A 20,973-nucleotide genomic window follows, 5' to 3' on the forward strand; every position below is an offset into this window, starting at 1 on the left:
ATGAAACTATTGGGCGACCGCCTGTGCTCTGTGGATGGGGGGCATTGTCATCCTGGAAGACAATCCTCCTGGCAGGAAAGAAATGCTGCAACTTGGGGTGAAGTTGATCACGCGGTACCATTAGGTAGCGATTGGCATTGACCTTGCCTTTTTAGGGAATGACTGCACCCAACCCATGCCAGGAAAATGCCCCCCCCACATCATTACAGAACCACCCGAACCCTTCACTGTTGGAACCACGCACTCAGGGTTGAGGAGTTCTTTAGGTTGGCGCCACGTGTGTACTCCGTTTGTCGAGAGCATGGTAAAGCATGATTCATCTGACCACATCACATTTCTCCACTGCTTTGTAATCCATTGCTTGTGCTCCTTGCACCACTGGTCTCACAAAAGTACATTTCCAGGTGTGATAAGCGGTTTGTCCACGCAACCCGACTAAGGTATCCCACTCTGTGGAGTTCTCGGCGGACTGTTTTTGATGAAACTGGCTGCTCACGCCCCAGGATGAAATTTACAGTCGATTGATGGTGCCTTTGCTCGTCTGCTTTGCCTTGCACTTCGAATTAATGAACGGACATCATGATCCTGGAGTATGCACTTCCGCCCACTGTTGCCCATTGCTGATGGTGTCTTTCCCTCGGAGTTCCATACTGACATCACCTCGGATACCATTGCTCATGAAACATCAGCAAGTTGAGCTTTGTCACTGAAGCTCCTGCCAAATGCACGCCGACACTCACCCCTCTTTCAAAGTCCCTGACGTCTCCTTGTGCAGCCATGCTCGCCATAATTGTAGGTAACCAGGCCTGCGCAGCATGTTTATACATGACCTTAAGCATGCTGGGATGTTATTTGCTTGATTAACACATGGGATACACCTGTGTGGAAGCCGTTGCTTTCGATATACTTGGTGTCCCTCATTTACCCAGGTGTTTCCATATTTTTCTCCACTACTTGTATATACTGCGACAACTGCATGCATATTTTTATGAATGTATGCCGTGGAAACCAAGACCTTCAAGATAATTGAGCTGAGTCTATGGGCCAAACACTTTGCCATCACAGACAGGTCGATGGTCTCTATGTCTTCTACCGCCTCCTTTCTGGCCTTGCATCCTCTGTCCTCTTCATGCTTTGCCCCTCCCCTCCTCTCCCCCCAGGTTTTTGCAGGGGTGCACACGGTCCACCTGCAACACCCTTCTGGTGAAACTATCGAAATCCAGGATCACTGCTCACCTCCACTCATTTGTTCCACTTTTTTTCCTGCCTGTGGAACCAACTTCTCTGCAATCTCATTCTTCCCTCCAGGTCTTCAAGACTGTTGCTCGCCATCATCTCAGAGCAAAACCATGATCTTTTCTACCCTAGTTTAACCATCCTCCCCACTTCACCAAATTTCCAGTTTTTCCTTCCTGAGAGTTTGCTTCTGTCGCCATGTCATCCACCCCCCCCCCCCACATCCTCCCTATCCCTTCCTGCTTACCCGCATCCCTTATTTGTCCATCTCCATGTATTTTGTCCCTCGACCTTGCTGTTTGCATTTCCCCTATCTCTTTCTGCTGTTCCTTTTTACTTTCACCACCAAAGGTGAAGGAGGTTATATTTTCACCCCTTTCTGTCTGTTTGTTTGTCTGTCTGTGTTCAGGATATCTGAAAAAGTTGTGGACGGATCCGGATGAAATTTTGTGGACAGGTTCAGGTGTGTGACAAGGACGAACTGATTACATTTTGGTGAAGATCAAGAAATTTTGAAGTGATTCTTCACCATTGAGAGATAGGATGAAACCGATATATAGCACGATATCTCAAAAAGTTGGGGACGGATTCGGATGAAACTTGATGGACGGGTTGGATGTGCAACAAGGACGAATTGTTTCGATTTTGGTGAACATGTGAATCCGGATCTGGAAACGAGAATTATTTGGTTTTTAAAGTGATTCTTCACCATTGAGAGATAGGGCCAAAACGATATAGTACTTTATAGCATGATATTCCAAAAATGTGTTGGGTCCGATATGTTCTTGTGAATAAGGCATTACGTGGCGGAGGTATTCGCTCTACCCAGTGTACTTCTAGTTTTTTTTCTGGTGTGTTCTAGCTCTTCCATGAGCCTTGACTTTGTATCCAGGGCCGGATTTAGACATGTGGTGGCCCCTGGGCAGCCTTCAGTAGTGGAGGCCCACCCTACCTTAGAATACTAAAAAGGTGACAAGACATATTTACAGTCATCCATAAAGTATAATTTTCAAGAACAAAGAATCTGAACTTCTATATAAAATAGAGAATGAGATAAGATGAATATCTTATATCTGTTCCACGAACTACCAACTACCATTCAGTCACTCACAAAGACATTTTTCCTTACAATTTTTTTTTTTCATGAAATATGTGGAGGCCCCCTGGTTGTGGAGGCCCCTGGGCATCTGCCCAGCTTGCCCACGCCTAAATCCGGCCCTGTTTGTATCCAAAAACAAAACTTGCTTAAAGTTGGGTGAGGTTGACATCTCATTCTGTCATCAATCGCATCAGCTTAGCAAACCCGTTGAATTTTGGGCACAATGATCATCATTCCTCCAACATTTTATAAATTCAGCCAATCACACCGTTTGGTTTATCTTCAGCAATTATGCCCACTCCGACCTTGGTCAACTAAGACCCGGACACAATGCGGTAATTTTCTTGGAAGAAGGCCAGAAAAACTTTTGGTTGTGCCAAATGAAATCGGGCCAGTCAGGGATTAAAGGGATCGGTCCACATCAGAACCATTACCTGTAAATCCTTACTAATGCCTCACGAACCCCTCTGCTTTACATTTGAAGGGCTCGACACGGAGTGAAAACCTTCCATAGCACATTTCTCGTTTTCATTTCTTCCCTCCATCATGTGATGAACTATTAATAAGTTGTTGAAATAATATATTAATGTCAAAAATGTGCTTCAGTAATATGGACAAGCCATGAAAGTGTGAAAAGCATGAAGAACACCGAGTCGTGTGTAACGTTACCAAGTACAATAATTGCTCTTGTGCAAGTGTTGTTTACGTCTTGCCGGCGAATGACACACAAAAAGAGCCTTGAGGCCAAAGCAGGCACATGGCCAGCACTTCCTGAAAGTTGTAAAGTTTTCAGTAGTCTCCCAAACAGGATGACACACAGGCAAACGCCATCTTGCTTCGCCGGCACAGGGATTGAGGAGCCTGCAAGATAACCCCAACAATCATGAGAACATCTTTACAAAATTTTATTTTATTTCAAGCAAAACTTGAAAAGTTATTTTTAGCAATCTATTCAGTGAGCTGGTTATAAGGGCAAAAAAAAACAAAAAAAACAATCAAAGTGTGATTTATCCTTGTAAAGAAATCAGAATTATGACGTCAGAGAGCCAACCATAGCAATGATTTATTTCGAGAAGTTAAGAACTGCTTAGTTACACTCGATATTTCAGTCATTTTCTTGTTCTTTGTGAGTTTGATAATTCAAAAGCTGTTGAGGCAAATGTGACTCCCTGTTAATGGGACATGCCCCAAGTGAACATTGGTTTTTTTAGTGGTGATGTCATTGCTGTGTCAAAAACTGAAAAACCAAAGGGGAAAAAAATTATGATGTCACAACCAACCGTCCCATGTTTGGAGAGTCTTGTGCAGCAAAACTTCTCCGAATTTCATTAGTTTTTCGACAAAAAAACACAACTTTTCTCTCTCTCTCTCTCTCTCTCTCTCTCTCTCTCTCTCTCTCTCTCTCTCTCTCTCTCTCTCTCTCTCTCTCTCTCTCTCTCTCTCTCTCTCTCTCTCTCTCTCTCTCTCTCTCTCTCTCTCTCTCTCTCTCTCTCTCTCTCTCTCCCTCTCTCTCTCTCTCTCTCTCACTCTCTCACTCTCTCACTCTCTCACTCTCTCACTCTCTCACTCTCTCACTCTCTCACTCTCTCACTCTCTCACTCTCTCACTCTCTCACTCTCTCACTCTCTCACTCTCTCACTCTCTCACTCTCTCACTCTCTCACTCTCTCACTCTCTCACTCTCTCACTCTCTCACTCTCTCACTCTCTCACTCTCTCACTCTCTCACTCTCTCACTCTCTCACTCTATCTCTATCTCGCTCCCAGTTGATATAATGAGCTTGTTACTGGATTATTGTCTCTGTATACATATTTACAACATAATGTCTACTTCCAGCTTTGTCTCTTCATGAAATGGCTGAGTGATTTTTCCGCCCAAAGAGGTGCTCACTTACATGTTGTTTTGTTGGGAAATTTATCAACATTGAAAATGTTCATTTCATTAAATACCAGCAAATACCACCCATCGCTTCACTCACAGGAATATGGAGAGATGGGAGAAAGGTGTGGGAGGAGAGAGCTCTATTTTATGGGGGGGGGAGAGACAGAGAGAAGGTGTGGGAGGAGAGAGAGCTCTATTTTATGGGGGGGAAGAGACAGAGAGAAGGTGTGGGAGGAGAGAGCTCTATTTTATGGGGGGGAGGGGAGAGACAGAGAGAAAGGTGTGGGAGGAGAGAGCTCTATTTTATGGGGGGGGGGGGAAAGATAGAGAGAAAGGTGTAGGAGGAGAGAGCTCTATTTTATGGGGGGAGAGATAGAGAGAAAGGTGTGGGAGGAGAGAGCTCTATTTTATGGGGGGGGGGGTTGGGAGGGGAGAGATAGAGAGAAAGGTGTGGGAGGAGAGAGCTCTATTTTATGGGGGGGGGTTGGGAGGGGAGAGATAGAGAGAAAGGTGTGGGAGGAGAGAGCTCTATTTTATGGGGGGGGGGGTTGGGAGGGAGAGATAGAGAGAAAGGTGTGGGAGGAGAGAGCTCTATTTTATGGGGGGGGGAAAGATAGAGAGAAAGGTGTAGGAGGAGAGAGCTCTATTTTATGGGGGGGGGAGAGATAGAGAGAAAGGTGTGGGAGGAGAGAGCTCTATTTTATGGGGGGGGGGGGTTGGGAGGGGAGAGATAGAGAGAAAGGTGTGGGAGGAGAGAGCTCTATTTTATGGGGGGGGGTTGGGAGGAGAGATAGAGAGAAAGGTGTGGGAGGAGAGAGCTCTATTTTATGGGGGGGGTTGGGAGGGAGAGATAGAGAGAAAGGTGTGGGAGGAGAGAGCTCTATTTTATGGGGGGGGGGGAAAGATAGAGAGAAAGGTGTAGGAGGAGAGAGTTCTATTTTATGGGGGGGGGAGAGATAGAGAGAAAGGTGTGGGAGGAGAGAGCTCTATTTTATGGGGGGGGTTGGGAGGGGAGAGATAGAGAGAAAGGTGTGGGAGAAGAGAGCTCTATTTTATGGGGGGGGTTGGGAGGGGAGAGATAGAGAGAAAGGTGTGGGAGGAGAGAGCTCTATTTTATGGGGGGGGGGGGTTGGGAGGGAGAGATAGAGAGAAAGGTGTGGGAGGAGAGAGCTCTATTTTATGGGGGGAGGTTGGGAGGGGAGAGATAGAGAGAAAGGTGTGGGATGGGAGAGCTGTGCTTTATGAAGAGGGGGGGATGAGTGCGGAGTGAGGGGGGAGTTGGAGGGGAGAGTAGGAGAGAGAGAGAGTAAAAAAGAAAAGGGGGGGGGAGAGAAAGGTGAGAGGGAAATGGGAGTTGGCAAAGAGAATGTGACGTTGGTAACCCCATACACACGCACGCACACTTTTATTGTACAGTTCTGCTACTCCTAAAACATACTATAATTTAAAGGATTGCTGTAAATGATGTAAGTTTCATAATTTCCAATGTTCAGATTTATTACCTCCACCACTGAAGGTGAAGGAGGTGATGTTTTCATCCATTTCTGTCTGTTTATTACTTGCAAAACAACTTCGGGGAACTTTCTAAAATCCTCAATTTTCATCCGATTGACTTGAAATTTGAAGAGAATTTATATTTCAGGTCACTGAATTCAACAAGCCAAATAACTTTGAGGTTCACATCGGCCAAAAGGTTAACAGAGGCTGGATTTCTAAATTTCTCAATTTTCATCCGATTGACTTGAAATTTGAATATTTTATTTCGTGTTTGGTCATTAAGCATCACATATCATTCTCTTTGCTAACACCACCTCCACCCCTCACCTGTCTTATAAAATATATATATATATATATATATATATATATATATATATATATATATATATATATATATATATATATATATATTCCTCCCCCTACCCCTCTCTCACTCTGTCCCCCTAATAAAATGGAGAACCTCTCATCCCACACCTCAGTCACTCTCTCACTGTGTGTGTGTGTGTGTGTGTGTGTGTGTGTGTGTGTGTGTGTGTGTGTGTGTGTGTGTGTGTGTGTGTGTGTGTGTGTGTGTGTGTGTGTGTGTGTGTGTGTGTGTTCGTCATAAAGAATAACATATTGTCTCTGTTAACTCTCCTCTCTCCTCTCTCCTCTCTCTCTTTGTCCCATCCTTGCTCTGCCACCTCCCAATACAGTGCAGCAGCCTCCTCCCATCCCCCCTCTCTCTTTCTCTCTCTCTCTCTCTCTGGACATATCCAGATGGTGGTTATGTCTGGACGGTGCTTGTCTCCGGGCGGAGTTTGTCTCCGGACACGATCCAGGCAAAGTTTGTCTCTGGACGTGGTCTGGGCGGAGTTTGTCTCTGGACGTGGTCCGGGCGGAGTTTGTCTCTGGACGTGGTCCGGGCGGAGTTTGTCTCTGGACGTGGTCCGGGCGGAGTTTGTCTCTGGACGTGGTCTGGGCGGAGTTTGTCTCTGGACGTGGTCCGGGCGGAGTTTGTCTCTGGACGTGGTCCGGGCGGAGTTTGTCTCTGGACGTGGTCCGGGCGGAGTTTGTCTCTGGACGTGGTCCGGGCGGAGTTTGTCTCTGGACGTGGTCCGGGCGGAGTTTGTCTCTGGACGTGGTCTGGGTGGAGTTTGTCTCTGGACGTGGTCTGGGCGGAGTTTGTCTCTGGACGCGATCTGGGCGGAGTTTGTCTCTGGATGTGGTCTGGGTGGTTATTGTTTCCGGACGCGGTATGGGTGGTTATTGTTTCCGGACGCGTCCGGGCGGTGTTTATGTCCCAACTGTTTATTCGAGATTCTTCTTCCTTTTCCAATAAACTGTTTCCAATAAAGTCCCATGTCCTTTTTCTCAAAACTGCACAGGGTAAAATGTTCTACTGCATGAACTGTCCTCTCCAGTTAATGCCGTCGTTGTCTTTTTATCATACAGTGGGACCCGCTTAATAGAATCACGGTTAATAGAATCACCCGTATAATAGAATCAAAATCGTTGAGACCGATTCCATTGTATCTAAATGTACACAATTTTTCCCGTTTATTAGAATCAAAAACCCGCTTAATAGAATCAGCTGCTGGCCATCCACTTCGACAGTTCAGCGCCTACTGGCCGCACAGTTCCAACTTTTGCCACCAGGCGGCTGACGTCACACTAAAAATAACGCTATGCCACGACAGTGATTTCGGTAGTCATTGTACAGATAGGCAGACGGCTGACAGCTGCAGTCTAAGCACTAGGCGTGTTGTCATTACCACGATGGACAGAAAACGAAAGCGGACGGATCGTTCAAACATTGATAAAGCACAAATCCTGAGGGACTATGACGCTTTGCCCAGAATGAGCCAACGAGAAGCTGCAGACAAGTTGGAAATTAACCAGCCTATCCTATGCAAGATTGTGAAAGATCGAGAGGCCATTCTGAAAGGTCAAGTGGATTCGTCTTCTTCTCAGAAACGCAAGCAAAGCAGCAACGCACCCGATGTCGAATCAGCAATGGTCAAGTGGATTCAAACTTCTAGAGAAAAGGAAGCACCGCTTTCTGGACCTCTGATGCGGGAGAAAGCGGCTCAGTTCGCGGAAAAGTTCAACAACAAGAAGTTCAGTGCGACAAACGACTGGATTGACCGGTTCAAGAAAAGACATGGAATCGTCCACAAGAAACTTCACCGAGAGGCAGCGGCGGCTGACGTAGGAGGGAAACAACAATGGCTGGACCACGTGTTTCCGGATCTCGTAGAAGGCTTCACGGCTGATGAGATCTGGAATGCTGACGGAACCGGGTTGTATTTTTGGGCCTTACCAGATGGAACGTTCCTCTCCAAGGGAGATCAGCACTGCGGTGGGAAAAGGCCAAAGGAAAGAATCACGGTGCTTTTTTGCTGCTCGATGACTGGTGCTAAGCGTCCTCCTTTCGGTATTGGTAAAAGCAAGAATCCACGGTGTTTCAAAGGCCTCAAAACAATTCCAGTTCGCTACAGAGCCAATTCCTCCGCATGGATGACAGGTTTCCTCTTCACTGAATGGCTCGATGAGTGGAATCGCGAGCTTCGGCGTCATGACCAGAAAGCGCTGCTTCTCATCGACAACTGTCCGGCACATCCCCAATCACTTCAACTGTCGAACATTACTGTGGCATTTCTCCCGCTGAACACAACCTCTGTTCTTCAACCGTTAGATCAGGGAATTATCCGTTCATTCAAAGCTCATTACCACCTTGCCATGCTACGAAAAGTGCTCACTGAGATTGACAACGAGGATGGAGCAATGACAGCGAGTGACTTGGCGAAAAAGATAACGATCCTCGACGCTATGCTGTTTACGGACGCAGCATGGAATGATGTGAAAACTACCGGCAGAGTGAACTGCTGGCGCAAAGGAGGAATTTTCATCGGAGCGGCAAGCGAAGGCGAAAGGGTCGAGAGCAATGACGACGACGAGTTAGCTAACCCTCTTCAAATGGATCCCGACCAATGGCAGGACTTCCTCAACATGGACGCCACTCTCCAAACCACAGACGATGATGTCACAGACGAAGCCATCATTTTGGCAGTCCAACGCGAAATGGGAATTGCTACTGACGCAGACTATGACGCCGACACTAAAGTGGAGGAAGAGGAGGAAGAGGAGGAAGAGGAGATCTCTGTCCCGACCATCAAGGAAATGATGTCTGCAGCGAAGACGATCAGGCTTGGTTTGCTATCACATGGGTTCAGTGACATGGCCTTCCTGCGCAAACTTGACAAGGAGGTCACCGCCATTGCCACAGACTCGTTAAAGCAGGCAACAATCGACAATTTTTTCATTACAGAGTAGGCTCATCGACAAACCTATGTTGTTTTGCTTTGAAAAGTACATACGTACTGTATGTGTAATTGTTTTATTTTCAGTAGTAAGTTACATTGTTTTGAGCAAGTGTGTCATATAAATCAAACTAAATGCTGAGTATTTGTCTCCGTATGTGTACTCGACATTTGATCCGCTTGATACTCCACAACTCTGGTGAACTCGGATATTAGAATCACCCGCTTATTAGAATCAAATTTGTCCGGCCCAAAGTGATTCTATTAAGCGGGTCCCACTGTATTTCATTAAGATTGTGAGTTTGATAATTATGGATGCTTTGTCACAATGGCCTCTCTTGTCTCTTCCCTGTTACCCATTGTCTTCTTACTTCCAGAGTCTTCAAGAAGTCCAGCAGTACAGGAAATGTAAGTACTGTACTATGTTTTTATTGTGAATATTAACCACACTCAGATATTTCCTTCGGTGGAACATTTATTTACCTGGAGGATTGGAAACAGCTGAACCCTAAACAACAATTTTATGGGTTCAATAGTGTTGCGTTTTGACTTTTAACAACAAACATTGCCTTCTACTTCTCTCTAGTTTGTTCGACCGGAAGGTGAAAGTTAGTTGAAATTTCTGAATTTGATGTTGATGGCATGCATAGTCTAATGGTTCGAGTGGTACCCACAAAGACTGGGGTTATAATGTAAAAGTGACATTCGTTTGTCCTGTAATTTATTTCTTCATAACACTTCTACAGTAAAAGTTTAAAGATTGCAAAATCTGCTTTATTTCTATCTTCTCCTACTTCTTTAACAACCCCAATTATTCCCACCTTCTCGTGGCGTCGGATGGGGAAAGTCTTTCACAAAGCAGCATGATGTATAACTGTGAAGGTGGCAGGAAGTTGGAATTTGATAACTCACCTCTTCATGAAGACACCGTGGGATCTTTAACGTCCAGCAACTAAAACTAGCAGGAGGCAGCTTATTGTCTGTCAGAGGGACAACACAGGTTGCCTGTGAACCACCAATCTGACAGTTCATAGTCAGGTCGAGACTCAAACTAGACAACATCGTTGAAAGGTAAATTTCTACCTGTGCACGAGCCTGTCAGCCATAAAATATTACTTATTTGTATTTCTTGGCCACTTATTTTTCCACACCACTAATCAGATGTGTACAAGTTGAGATACAGGAGCAAATGCCATTTGTTTCACAACGTGGGTCAGCAGGAGTATCTCATGCCGAGAGTAATGTGAGTTGCAGTCGAAAGATGAAGCCACCAATATGGATGATGTTAAATGATCATCGACCTCTGCGTGACTGAACCTACTCGAAGACAGATTTTTTTGTGGATGTAATATCACCGAGAGGCACGCACACTCGTCTCTGGCCTGTCCAGCCTTGGTTTGAAACTTGGCCCAGCTATAAACTGTCATCTTGGTGTTTCCCATAAAGATCTGTTTGTTCATCATTACCTCCATCACCAAAGGTGAATGGAGGTTATGTTTTCACTCCTTTCTGTCTGTCTGTCTGTCTGTCTGTGAACAGGATATCTCAAAAGTTTTGGATGGATTCAGACAAAATTTGGTGGAGGGGTTGGGTGTGTGACAAGGACGAGATGATTCGATTTTGGTGAAGATCCGGACACTATAATTTTAAAAGTGATTCTTCACCATTGAGTGTGAGGACCAAAAACGACATGTACAGTGGCATGATGTCGCAAAAAGTTGTTGACGAGTTGTGACAATTAGGTAGATGAGTTGGTTAAGTGACAAGAACAAGCTGATTCGATTTTAGTTCATGTCCTGATCTAGATCCGGCCTATCAGTGGGATCCAAAATGTCAACTGTTCAGCCTGGCGTAGCTATTCACTCTCCTGAGTGCTAACTCCAGTTGTTTGTGTCATCCCTCGGATGGACGCTAAACTGGGCGTCTCATCTGCTGGCATTAATTGGCAGACATGAAATATTCCATGGTGTCTTTCGCAAACAGTAGATGAGCTACCTCCTCACTTTGGCTAAATTCCAAACTCCTGCTCTAAATTACAGCAGGTATTGCCTCACTCGAACAGCCGTGCCCTTCCCCCTGACCCCCAACCACAGCAAATGATGCTATCCACCGCCTTGTGTTGCAGACGAAAGAAGAAGAAGTAGTAGGATGTCTTAAGTCATTAATTCAAGCTGCCAGGATGGCTCGGGTGTAATACACTTGCAATTGAGTTGTGTAGCCTGGGTTTGTTTTCTTGTTGAAAGAGGATCTGATTGCACAATGTTGCGCTGCTGCTTCACAGCGAGGATGTTGCATCATTGAGTAACCCATCCTATTGAAGGAACATTGAGCTGGTTGTTCTGCTTTAGCTACAACTGTAGAGGAGATTCAGACACCTCTGGATTGCCTTACCTGCAGAAACTTCATGATGGGTACTCTCTAGGCAGTATCACATTGATTGTTATGATCAAGGGGGAGACACAAAGATACAGACCCTGTTTTTCTTGTGTTGGAGGCTAACACCATGATTTTAAATTTTAAAAGTTGAGACTGATACTCTTCTTTTGTATTGATTTGTGCCATATATTGTTATGAAAAACGTATCAGCAGTTCTTCCAGACATTAATGCGAATTTTTCTGCGTGGAAATCTTTCTTTTTTTACCTGTGTATTCAACTCGCATCAGTTTAAGTGCCAAATCAGTTGCTTATGTGTGTTGCAAAAGTAATTGTATCGACATGAAGACTCACAATGGAAATGTAAGTCATTGCCTTTCCAGCAGTGAGACTGGGCAGGAGTTTAAAATTTTGCCAGGGTGCCGACGATAGCTCGCCTACTCTTCATCAAGGACATCACGGGATGCTTAACGTCCACCAATTAAAGCTTGTAGAATGAGTGCTCAGTTTAACATCCATATGAGGGACAGTGCACACATTGATGTATCGCGCAGTCTCCAAAACACCAGGGTGACGGATCAAGAATCAAACCCAGACTCGGAGGCATGTGCGCTGCATCTGCACCACCTTGTTGGCATGTTTCACATTAAGGATTTCATCATAACATATTTTTACAATGTGGATTCTGTTGTGGTTCAGTCCACTTATGAATACTGCACTGCATTAATCAACCCATAATTATTCATGATGAGCGTTGGTGGAATTTTACCTTTACAGACTTTATTCAAAGTTTAACGCTCAAGTTATAATAACTTTTCAAGATGAATTAAAGCTGTACATCATCCTTTATCGCCATTATAAAAGTTTAAATAAAGAATATAATAATAATATATAATATGTTAATGATGATGAGATGAATTTCTCCATACATCTTACTTGCTTCTCAGGATAAGGAAGGAACGGAGACTCTTGGTGTTGACAGAGAGGTGCATCTGTGCTTGTGGAGGAGAGGTTGTGGTGGGGATGACAGGTCTAGGAGAGGGTTAAATCTCTGGGCCAGATGATATGTCGGTTCTTATTGAAGTTGGACAATAGCAACAGGAAGGAAGGAAGGGTGGATTGTGCTACTTTTGGGAAGAGTACAAGTGAGCAAGCCTGAGCTGTAGTGGTCAAAGCAGGAATCCTTTATCAGTTGTAAGGATATTGTCCAACTGAGTGCCAACCACCTTTCATTCGACTTTTGAAGACTTAAAATGAATGAAAATTTTTCAATTCCGAAATCTATAATTATTGTCTTTTTGATATTTCTCAACCCATTGTACTTTTGAAATGATCCATTGTTTGAACAGTCTAATCGTTGTGCTCAATTGATTGGTGCAATTTTCTTTTGTCCACTTTAATTGCAACTTTTGAATTGCTGACATAGCATTCTTTTAAATAGGCATGGGGACTATATGGTAAATGCAGCTACCCAATTTTGTAAACCTCCACTCAAAGTGCAGTTGTGTGCAGCTGCACTGGAACTGCAGTTACAAATCTTTTTCTGTCTCTCTGTTGACCCCACCACATGTTTCTTACCTGTTTATTAATTGTTGGTTTTTTTTTGGCTGTGTGTGTTGGCCTTTCCCACCTTGCCTCATCTCATCTATCAAATCCTTTGCCATACTTTTCCAGGTACGTGACGTTTTCTGACGTAACATTTGACGCACAAACCTTGACAACATCAGGTAATATTATGGAGCAGATAAAGAGAGAACTGCCTTTTGTTTCGCTCACGACATAAACATCTGACTCCCTTGTAAGACATTTTGCATATCTGCCTGCACAGAACCCTTGCCAAGGCCAACTTTAGGTTATTTTTCACAACTTGGACAAAGTGCCAAATCCAAATCTACAATTTACAGCCTGTTTTTTTTTTTTAAATAAATTTAATTTTACAATGCTTAGACATCCGATCCTGGTCGTTGCTAATTGGGGTTACAAACATCTGCGCCAACATTCATGATAAGATAAGAAATTAATAATTAACCCCTCATTAACCCCTAAGTCATTTTCATAATTGCCCGTCCTTCCCCTCACTCATCCTAAGTCTTACTGGAAGCTGGGCTTCCCCCCCCACTCTAAACTCCCCCATTTCTCCCCCACTCTAATCCCCAAAACATTCAAAATGTAGTGAATGCAGTCGTTGACCTATTCTGTTGACCAGGATACTTTACTTCCAGACGCATCCTTCCTAAAGAACATAGTTATCATTTCAAAGCAGAATTTCAAAATGCAAAATATTCATATGATCAAGGCTCTTGCACTCACATGATAGAACCAGGGAACCAATGGTAGGTGTGGATGACCCACAAAATATGTAAATTGGCCGATGGTTTGAACAAACTTGTGAAAGCACCATGCAAAGATGATTCCCACCTGGTTACATCTAAATCGGGTGAATACATTTTGAGAAGAAGTCAAAAGTAGCGATCCTGGAATCGTAATGACCTTTGACCTTTAACTTTAGTTTGACCTACTTAATGTGTATTTTGATGGGATTTGAAAGGCGTCAGAAGTCCTTGGTCCTCAGAAGTTCCACAAAGTTTGGTGAAAATCGGACTATTCGTTTTAGCATCACAGGTGATGAAGATTGTGGTCAAGTTTCATCAAAATGGTGTGTGTAGTTTCTGTGAAGAAAGTAAATACCTATTCTGGGGGATCACACATGGACCTGCTTTTGACCACCCCCCCCTCCGTACACCCTGTTAGACCCTGATTTTTTTTTATTTTTTTTAATGCCGTGAACAAACTGGTACATCACAGGTGATGAAGGTTGTAGTCAAGTTTCATCAAAATGGTGTGTGTAGTTTCGGATAAGAAGATCTGAGTGTTTACATACCAGCTGACTGACTGACTGACTGATGGACACCACGCGATGCTAATACCTCACCTGAACTATGTTCCAGGTGAGCTAAAATGGCTCTGAAGACAAGCATTTGTCTTAAAAGTTGCACAGCAACCAATAAAGTTCAGAGTCCATGGAGGAGGGACAAACAAGTTCAGGGGCTGCAGAGTGTCCATGGCAGCAACAGTTCATTGGCCCTGGGGATTGCAAGCACAAGTTAGAGACCAAGGCAAAGATTTATTCCTGGTTGTGGCAGCAGGCTGGTCTTGGAAGCTTGCATGGATGATGCTTAGCAACAGGCATCAGCGATGTTGTTCCTGGCTGGTTGGAGATACTGGGGGAAGTTTGGCAGCAGGGGGAGGATGGTCAGCTCTAATCTGTATTTTTTTTCTCTCTGGTCAGGAATCATCGTGCTTGTCGGGAAATTTTTGGGCTTATGCAGTGGGGCCAAACCTGACTTGCTGTTGTACAAGGTGACCAAGTGGCACCTACCCTGATCTCACAATTTGGGACTCGGTGGGTCCTCTCAAGTACCAATTACCCTCTTCTGTCCCAACCATTGGCAGGCATTCAATGTATGGTGCAGAGGAGAGCACCTAGTATAAACCCTAGTCCCTAGTAAATACTGAATACACATGTTTCTCTTTACTTTCAACCCCACTATTGTGGTCCTAATGAAAAATTTACCCAATGGCTCGCTTGCTTGTCCCATCCTATGAATTTGGGCATGGCCCACATAAATTTTCCTCGCTCTGTGCTCTTTCACAAACAGCTGGTTGGGTAGTATGGCTTTTACTTAGGCCTCCTCATCTGGTTCTATCATTCCATGACACCCAATACCTTGGGGCTAACCTGAAACGTCGACCCTGTGCTCTCTAATTGTGGACACCTCGCTGGCATCTGCACCATGCGTGTTTGCGGCGACATACGTGGTGAAGACTGCTTGCCCATTCAGATGATCACTCCCCTCCGCCAGAACATCACACATGGTGCTGTTCTCTAGCTGTTCCTCCCTCTGGGCCTGCACACACTCCATTACTTCAGCCTCCTCAGCTACCAAGCAAAAACTAATCTCCTCCTGCTTTGATTCCCACTCTAGGGTGGGGACTAAACTATCTACATTCTACACTCTCTGTGGTCTCCACTGCTTCACCCCATGGTCTCCTCTATGCTGCAGCTGTGGTGTCTGGTATTATTGCACCCCATGATCTGCTCCAATGTGCTGCACCGTATGGCCTCCAGTGCTACTATCTCTGTGGGCGCTACTACTTCTTCTATGGGCTTTATACTGGCCTTAGCCTCCATGTTCTCTGAACTGGCCTATTTGGGCTCTACTCTCCTATGGGGTTTGCACTAACTACTCCCTTGGGGCTTGACTACGTTCCACTGCCCTTGCAGTCTGCACTATCATCTCTAACCATGAGGTTCCTGCTCCCACTTGCCATGAGATTCTCTCCACTATACTTCCACCACGGGGTCCTCGACACACTTTACCATGGGGATTTATGCACTCTTCCTTGTCATGGGGGTCTCGCTAACTTCTCCCCTTAGTGCCACACCGATTTCTGCCATTTAACACACACTAGCCTTGTTGTTCACATTCAAGTCTGCTGTCATTTCCTGCTATAAGGCCCCTTTTAGCTTGGCCACCATGTTGGCCATGTATTTTGCCATCGCCTTTTGCCTGGCCTTCATTTTGGTTGCAAGGTCAGCCATCTTTACCTTCATTTCAGTTCCAAATTCTTCAAACATGGCCCTCAAGAGTCCAATGTTCAAGGCCGCAGGGGACCCTCAGCCATTCATAGCTTGGCGACTCAGGATTCTCAAAATGGCCACCGGAGACATCATCCCACTACCTCTGCTGCCGTGAGATCTTGGGCTCCTAGAACTTATCTCCCCTTGGTGTTTTACGGATACAGTACTCGGTCCTTGCATGATTATGCAGTGAACATTATTTTCAGTTCATAAGTCGGATTTGATTTTGAACATGACAAACCACTCCTCTAGGGTCTGGCTTTGTAATATGTTGTGCTTCAAATTCTGAATATTAACTTGCATTCATTAAGACAAGCTACTTTGACTTTTATAAAATGCAAAGACAGCTTGGAACAAAATCATGACCAACATTTATACCCACCACATCTATACTACGAGATTTACCATTTAGATCCTTGTCTTTGGCAGAAGTTGAACCCAAGGTTTATGTTTGATATATAAGCACAATTTATAGATGAAGGGATGGAGAAGAAAGGTAACATAGTTGGGAAATAGATGGTGGAAAAGGGAAAGGAGGTTTGGAGGAGAAGGGAGGAAGGGGAAAGGATAATGTACAGCATGTAAGAGAGGGGTTAAAAATTTCCCACATGTGTGTGCCTAATAGGTGATGCCCTGATGGCCCTTTTGAGACCATTCTCTAAGTCTTCTATTTGTACATATGTATTCGAAGCAACGTACACGGAATGATGCGACGCTGGATTTATGCTCCGCCAAGTCTAACATTCCTCATGCATATTCATCGAAAGGCTTGTCCTCAACTGGGAAACTCTGACCACAATAACATTCTTTTGCTTCCAACTTATAAGCAGAAACTGAAAAGGTGCAAAGCGGTTACTGGGGAACGGCGTGTTTGGAGCACGGATACCACCGAGGAGCTGCGGGCATGTTTTGATGTATTCATCCGAGTCAGTGGATATGTGGGTGACAGTTATCTCCGAGTACATTAGGTTCTGTGTTGATTCTCTCTTCCCTTCTAAAGTTGTTGAAACATATCCGAATAATAATAAGCCGTGGCTGCTTACCAAGGAGCTGATGGATGCACTTCAGGAAAAGAGGGAAGCCTTTCTAGATGGAGATAGATCGCAAGTGCAGGCTATTCAGAAAGCAATAGATGGGAAGTTACAAAGTTTAAGGTAGATTAGAAACTAAAGTTATAACGGAGTTTTAAAGGAAATAATTTGCGTGCTGCTTGGCAGAAAATTCAGACTGTGATTGGATACAAGGACAAATAAACGAGGCTGGCAGACTGTACCAAAGATGTTGTTGATAATCTGAATGATATTTATTGAGTTGATGTTCATGATTTCAAACTGAGAATGATTCTATTATGGAAATGTTAAACGAGAGGATTCAGGACCTGGATGAGAGTCTTGTAGTGAATGTGCATGAGGTTCGTCATGTATTTACACATGACAAGGTAAGCAAGGCCACTGGCCCAGATGGTATTTCTAATAATACAAGATTTTGAGACTGTGTAGTCATCAACTTGCCTGGTATTTACATGTATTTATCAATCAATCTTGGATAATGGTGTCATTCCCGAAAACTGGAAATGTTGACTTATCATTCCGTTACCAAAAGTTAAACACCCCGTGTGAGGTGTGAGTTGAACGATTGCGGTCCAGTAGCCTTGACATGTAATGTGACGAAGTGTTTTTAAAGAATTTTGTTGAAATCTTTGAGTAGTTAAGTCGGCTTGTTTGACCAATTTCAATTTGCATATCATGGAGTAATCAGGGTGTTCAGGATGCTCTGGTTGTTTATCTCCAAAGATTGTACCATCATTTTGATACTCCCATGTCTTTTGTAACATGAGAGGTCTGGGAGAGGGGTAAATCTCCTGGGCCAGATGATATTTCGGTTCTTATTGAAGTTGGACAATAGCAAGAGGAAGGAAGGAAGGGTGTATTTAGTGTGGATCCAGTAAATTAATTAGACTATCAATCTGTCTTCACAACCGTGTGCATGTAGTCTGCAATAATTCGGAACGTCTCCATAGGAGTAAAAACCGTTCGGCACATCGTGGGAATTTTAACCTTCCACCACAATGAGCTCCACGTTAGTTGAGCTGTTGACGTGACAATATTAATTGACAAGTTAATGAAATTAGACATTGCGCCAAAGCTTTCAACATTCATTCACAGTTTTCTTCCAGATAGACCACAACGGGTGATGTGTAATAATTATCATGTGACGGAGTTTTGAGTCTCGGTACACCACAAGGTTGTGTTCCCCCCCCACATCCCCCATTTAGTTTTCTTTTATAAAAATTACTGCTGCAGTTTCAGTCCTAATTGTAGTGTTATCAAGTACTCGCAGGGGTACCCAGCGTTTGCCTGATGGAGGGTTTTGAAGAAATCTAAATTTGTTTTTTTTCTATTTTTTATGGGGACCTAAAACACTTCCCGACACCCACCAATGAATGGGGTCAGGGATCATTTAATATTACCTTTCACAAAGATGCAAAGGCTGAGGCACGATAGAGTGGTAAAAATAAAATAAAAAAAGACCCAACTTTTTTTTTCTTCAAAATTTAAAACAATATTTGCCTAAAACACTCCTGGGCATTTAATGATGAACCTCTGAAAGTTTGATGAAGATCCGTTCAGCCATCTCGATGAGAAATTGTGACACACACACACACACAGACACACATCTCTCTTATGGCGTCGATGCTGATGATATGGTAACTAGTGGATCCCGACTGAACAATAAGCATGACATGAACAAAGTTCAGAATTCTTTCTGATACATGATCAAGGCTCATGGAAGAGCGGGAGCAGAATGGAAGGGAACAAAATGGAAAGGCAGAAACACCAGCAGCAGAGTAGAAGTCAGAGTGAGATCAAGGGGAGAGTGAGAAGAACACATGGGGGTGAACAAGCTCCGCACACACTGAATGAAACGCAGTAGGAAGGGGAAGGTGGAGATGAAAAAGAAAAGGAACAAACCAAACACCAAATGAAAAGGGGCAAGGGAGATGGGAAAGAAAATCACAATATCCTGAAAAAATAGACCCGCCTGTCCCGAAGCTCACTTGGATCAAGAGCAACAGTCACTCAAACCCCCCCGCAGACCCCTTTAGACCCTGAATTTTTTTATGCCGTGAACAAACTTTGGTACATCAAGGGTGATGAAGTTTGTGGTCAAGTTTCATTGAGATTCTTTGTGTAGTTCGGACAAGATTGCATATACCTATTTTTGGGGGTTCAGAACCCCCCCCCCCCAGAAGACTACCTTAATGGGCACAGATTTTGATGCAGTGAATGCACTTTGGTACATCACGGGTGAAGAATGCTGTGGTCAAGTTTCATCAAAATCATGTGTGCAGTTTTGGAGAAGAGAGCAAATACCTATTTTGGGGATCAACCCAACCCCCCCTCCCCCCAATCGATCCCCGTAATGAGTGCATATTTTGATGCAGTCAACAATCTTTGGTACATCACGGGTGATGAAAGTTGTAATCAAGTTTCATCAAAAAAATTTCTGCAGTTCCGGAGAAGAGGACAAATACCTATTTTGGGTGGAGGGGGGGGTCTAACTCCCCCCTGTAAATCCCATCATTGAGCACAGATTTTGATGCAGTCAACACACTTTGGTACAACATGCATGATGAAGGTTATGGTCAAGTTTCAGCAAAATTGTGTGTGTAGTTTCGGAGAAGACAGCAAATACCTATTTTGGGGGTGAAAAACCCCCGTAGACTCCCCTAATAAGTCCAGATTTTGATGCGGTCAATACACTTTGGTACATCACGGGTGAAGAATGTGGTCAAGTTTCATCAAAACCGCATGCGCTGTTTCAGTGGAGACAGCAAATACCTGTTTTAGGGGAGTCAAACCCCTCCCACTCCCCCGTAGACCCCATTAATGAGCTCATATTTTGATGGGGTCGATAAAATTTGGTACATCACTGGTGATGACGATTGTGGTGAAGTTTCATTGAAATTGTATTGTAGTTTTGGCGAAGAGAGCAAATACCTATTTTTTTGGGGGGGGGGGTCAAAAAACCCCCCAAAGACCTTAATGACCACAGATTTTGATCAGGTAATTTACCTTCGTTAGGCATCAGATATGAGGGTTGTGGCCAAGTTTCATCAAAATCATGTGTTTGGTTCAAGCCATAATGACTGAAGTGTTTACGGACTGACTGACTCACTGACTGACTCACTGTGTGGCTGAATGACTCGCTCACCTATGGTCACTCCTTGATCACATCAGCTCACCTGACTAAAGTCCAGGTGAGCTAAAAAAATGAGTGCTTGTGAACAGGGTCATTTGGGGTAGAAGAGATCATGAGGATGGATGGGGACTGTTCACCACGAGTCGTCGGTTTGATTGGCAAGGTGAATTGCAGCTCCAAGACAGCTCTTCACCACTGGTTGGGTTTTTGGTGACGAAACCGTCTCCCCCACAAGGTTTCCTGGAAAGAAGGGTGTATGATATGTATGCCCAGCAGGATTAAAAACAAAATCTGTCAAAGAGCAGAGGAGCTCCTTCTGAGCCAACGGTCATCCATCTCATGCCCAACTGTGCGGACATCCATCCACTTTTGTTTTTTTAGGAGGTTGGTGGCAGGATTTTCACTCCGGCCACCGTAAAACCCTTCACTCCACGAAGGACCGAAATGCTAAGAAATCTGAAAACCCACCCCATGGGAATACCTCCTGTGCAGCTGCCCTCTGCAGAGCAGCTCATTAGATGACGGGATTGAGGCAAAGCCTTTGGGACCTCCACTCTTTGGTGATAGGAGGAAAACCATGGGATAACCTTCCCAGGTCAGATTGTGGTCGTGTGTGTCGGGGTGGTGCTGAGGTGTTGTCCACCAGACGACGGTCTCCTTGGGTTAACCTGAGGTGGTCCCTTCGGGTGGGTACCTGGAATATCCCATCCCTAAGAAAGGATGATCACCTGGCTGGTATT

General features: G+C 44.4%; 1 protein-coding gene across 8 annotated transcripts in view; it reads left to right on the forward strand.

Annotated features, from left to right (window-relative positions):
- Window positions 1–20,973, forward strand: part of LOC147023412 (beta-arrestin-1-like) — a 214,246-nt gene that overhangs the window by 97,120 nt on the left and 96,153 nt on the right. For 7 of the 8 annotated variants that reach the window (XM_085888800.1, XM_085888801.1, XM_085888802.1 and 4 more), the window contains one exon: window positions 9,392–9,422. The exons of the other annotated variant lie outside the window; for it this stretch is intronic. In XM_085888800.1, the coding sequence (XP_085744926.1) occupies window positions 9,392–9,422 (31 nt within the window). The remainder of the gene's footprint in view (window positions 1–9,391; window positions 9,423–20,973) is intronic. 8 annotated transcript variants of the gene reach the window in all.

Source organism: Eptatretus burgeri, chromosome 7 (assembly GCF_056783735.1).
Source record: "Eptatretus burgeri isolate ZD-2024b chromosome 7, Ebu_testis_v1, whole genome shotgun sequence".
In the NCBI taxonomy this organism is placed as follows: domain Eukaryota; kingdom Metazoa; phylum Chordata; class Myxini; order Myxiniformes; family Myxinidae; genus Eptatretus; species Eptatretus burgeri.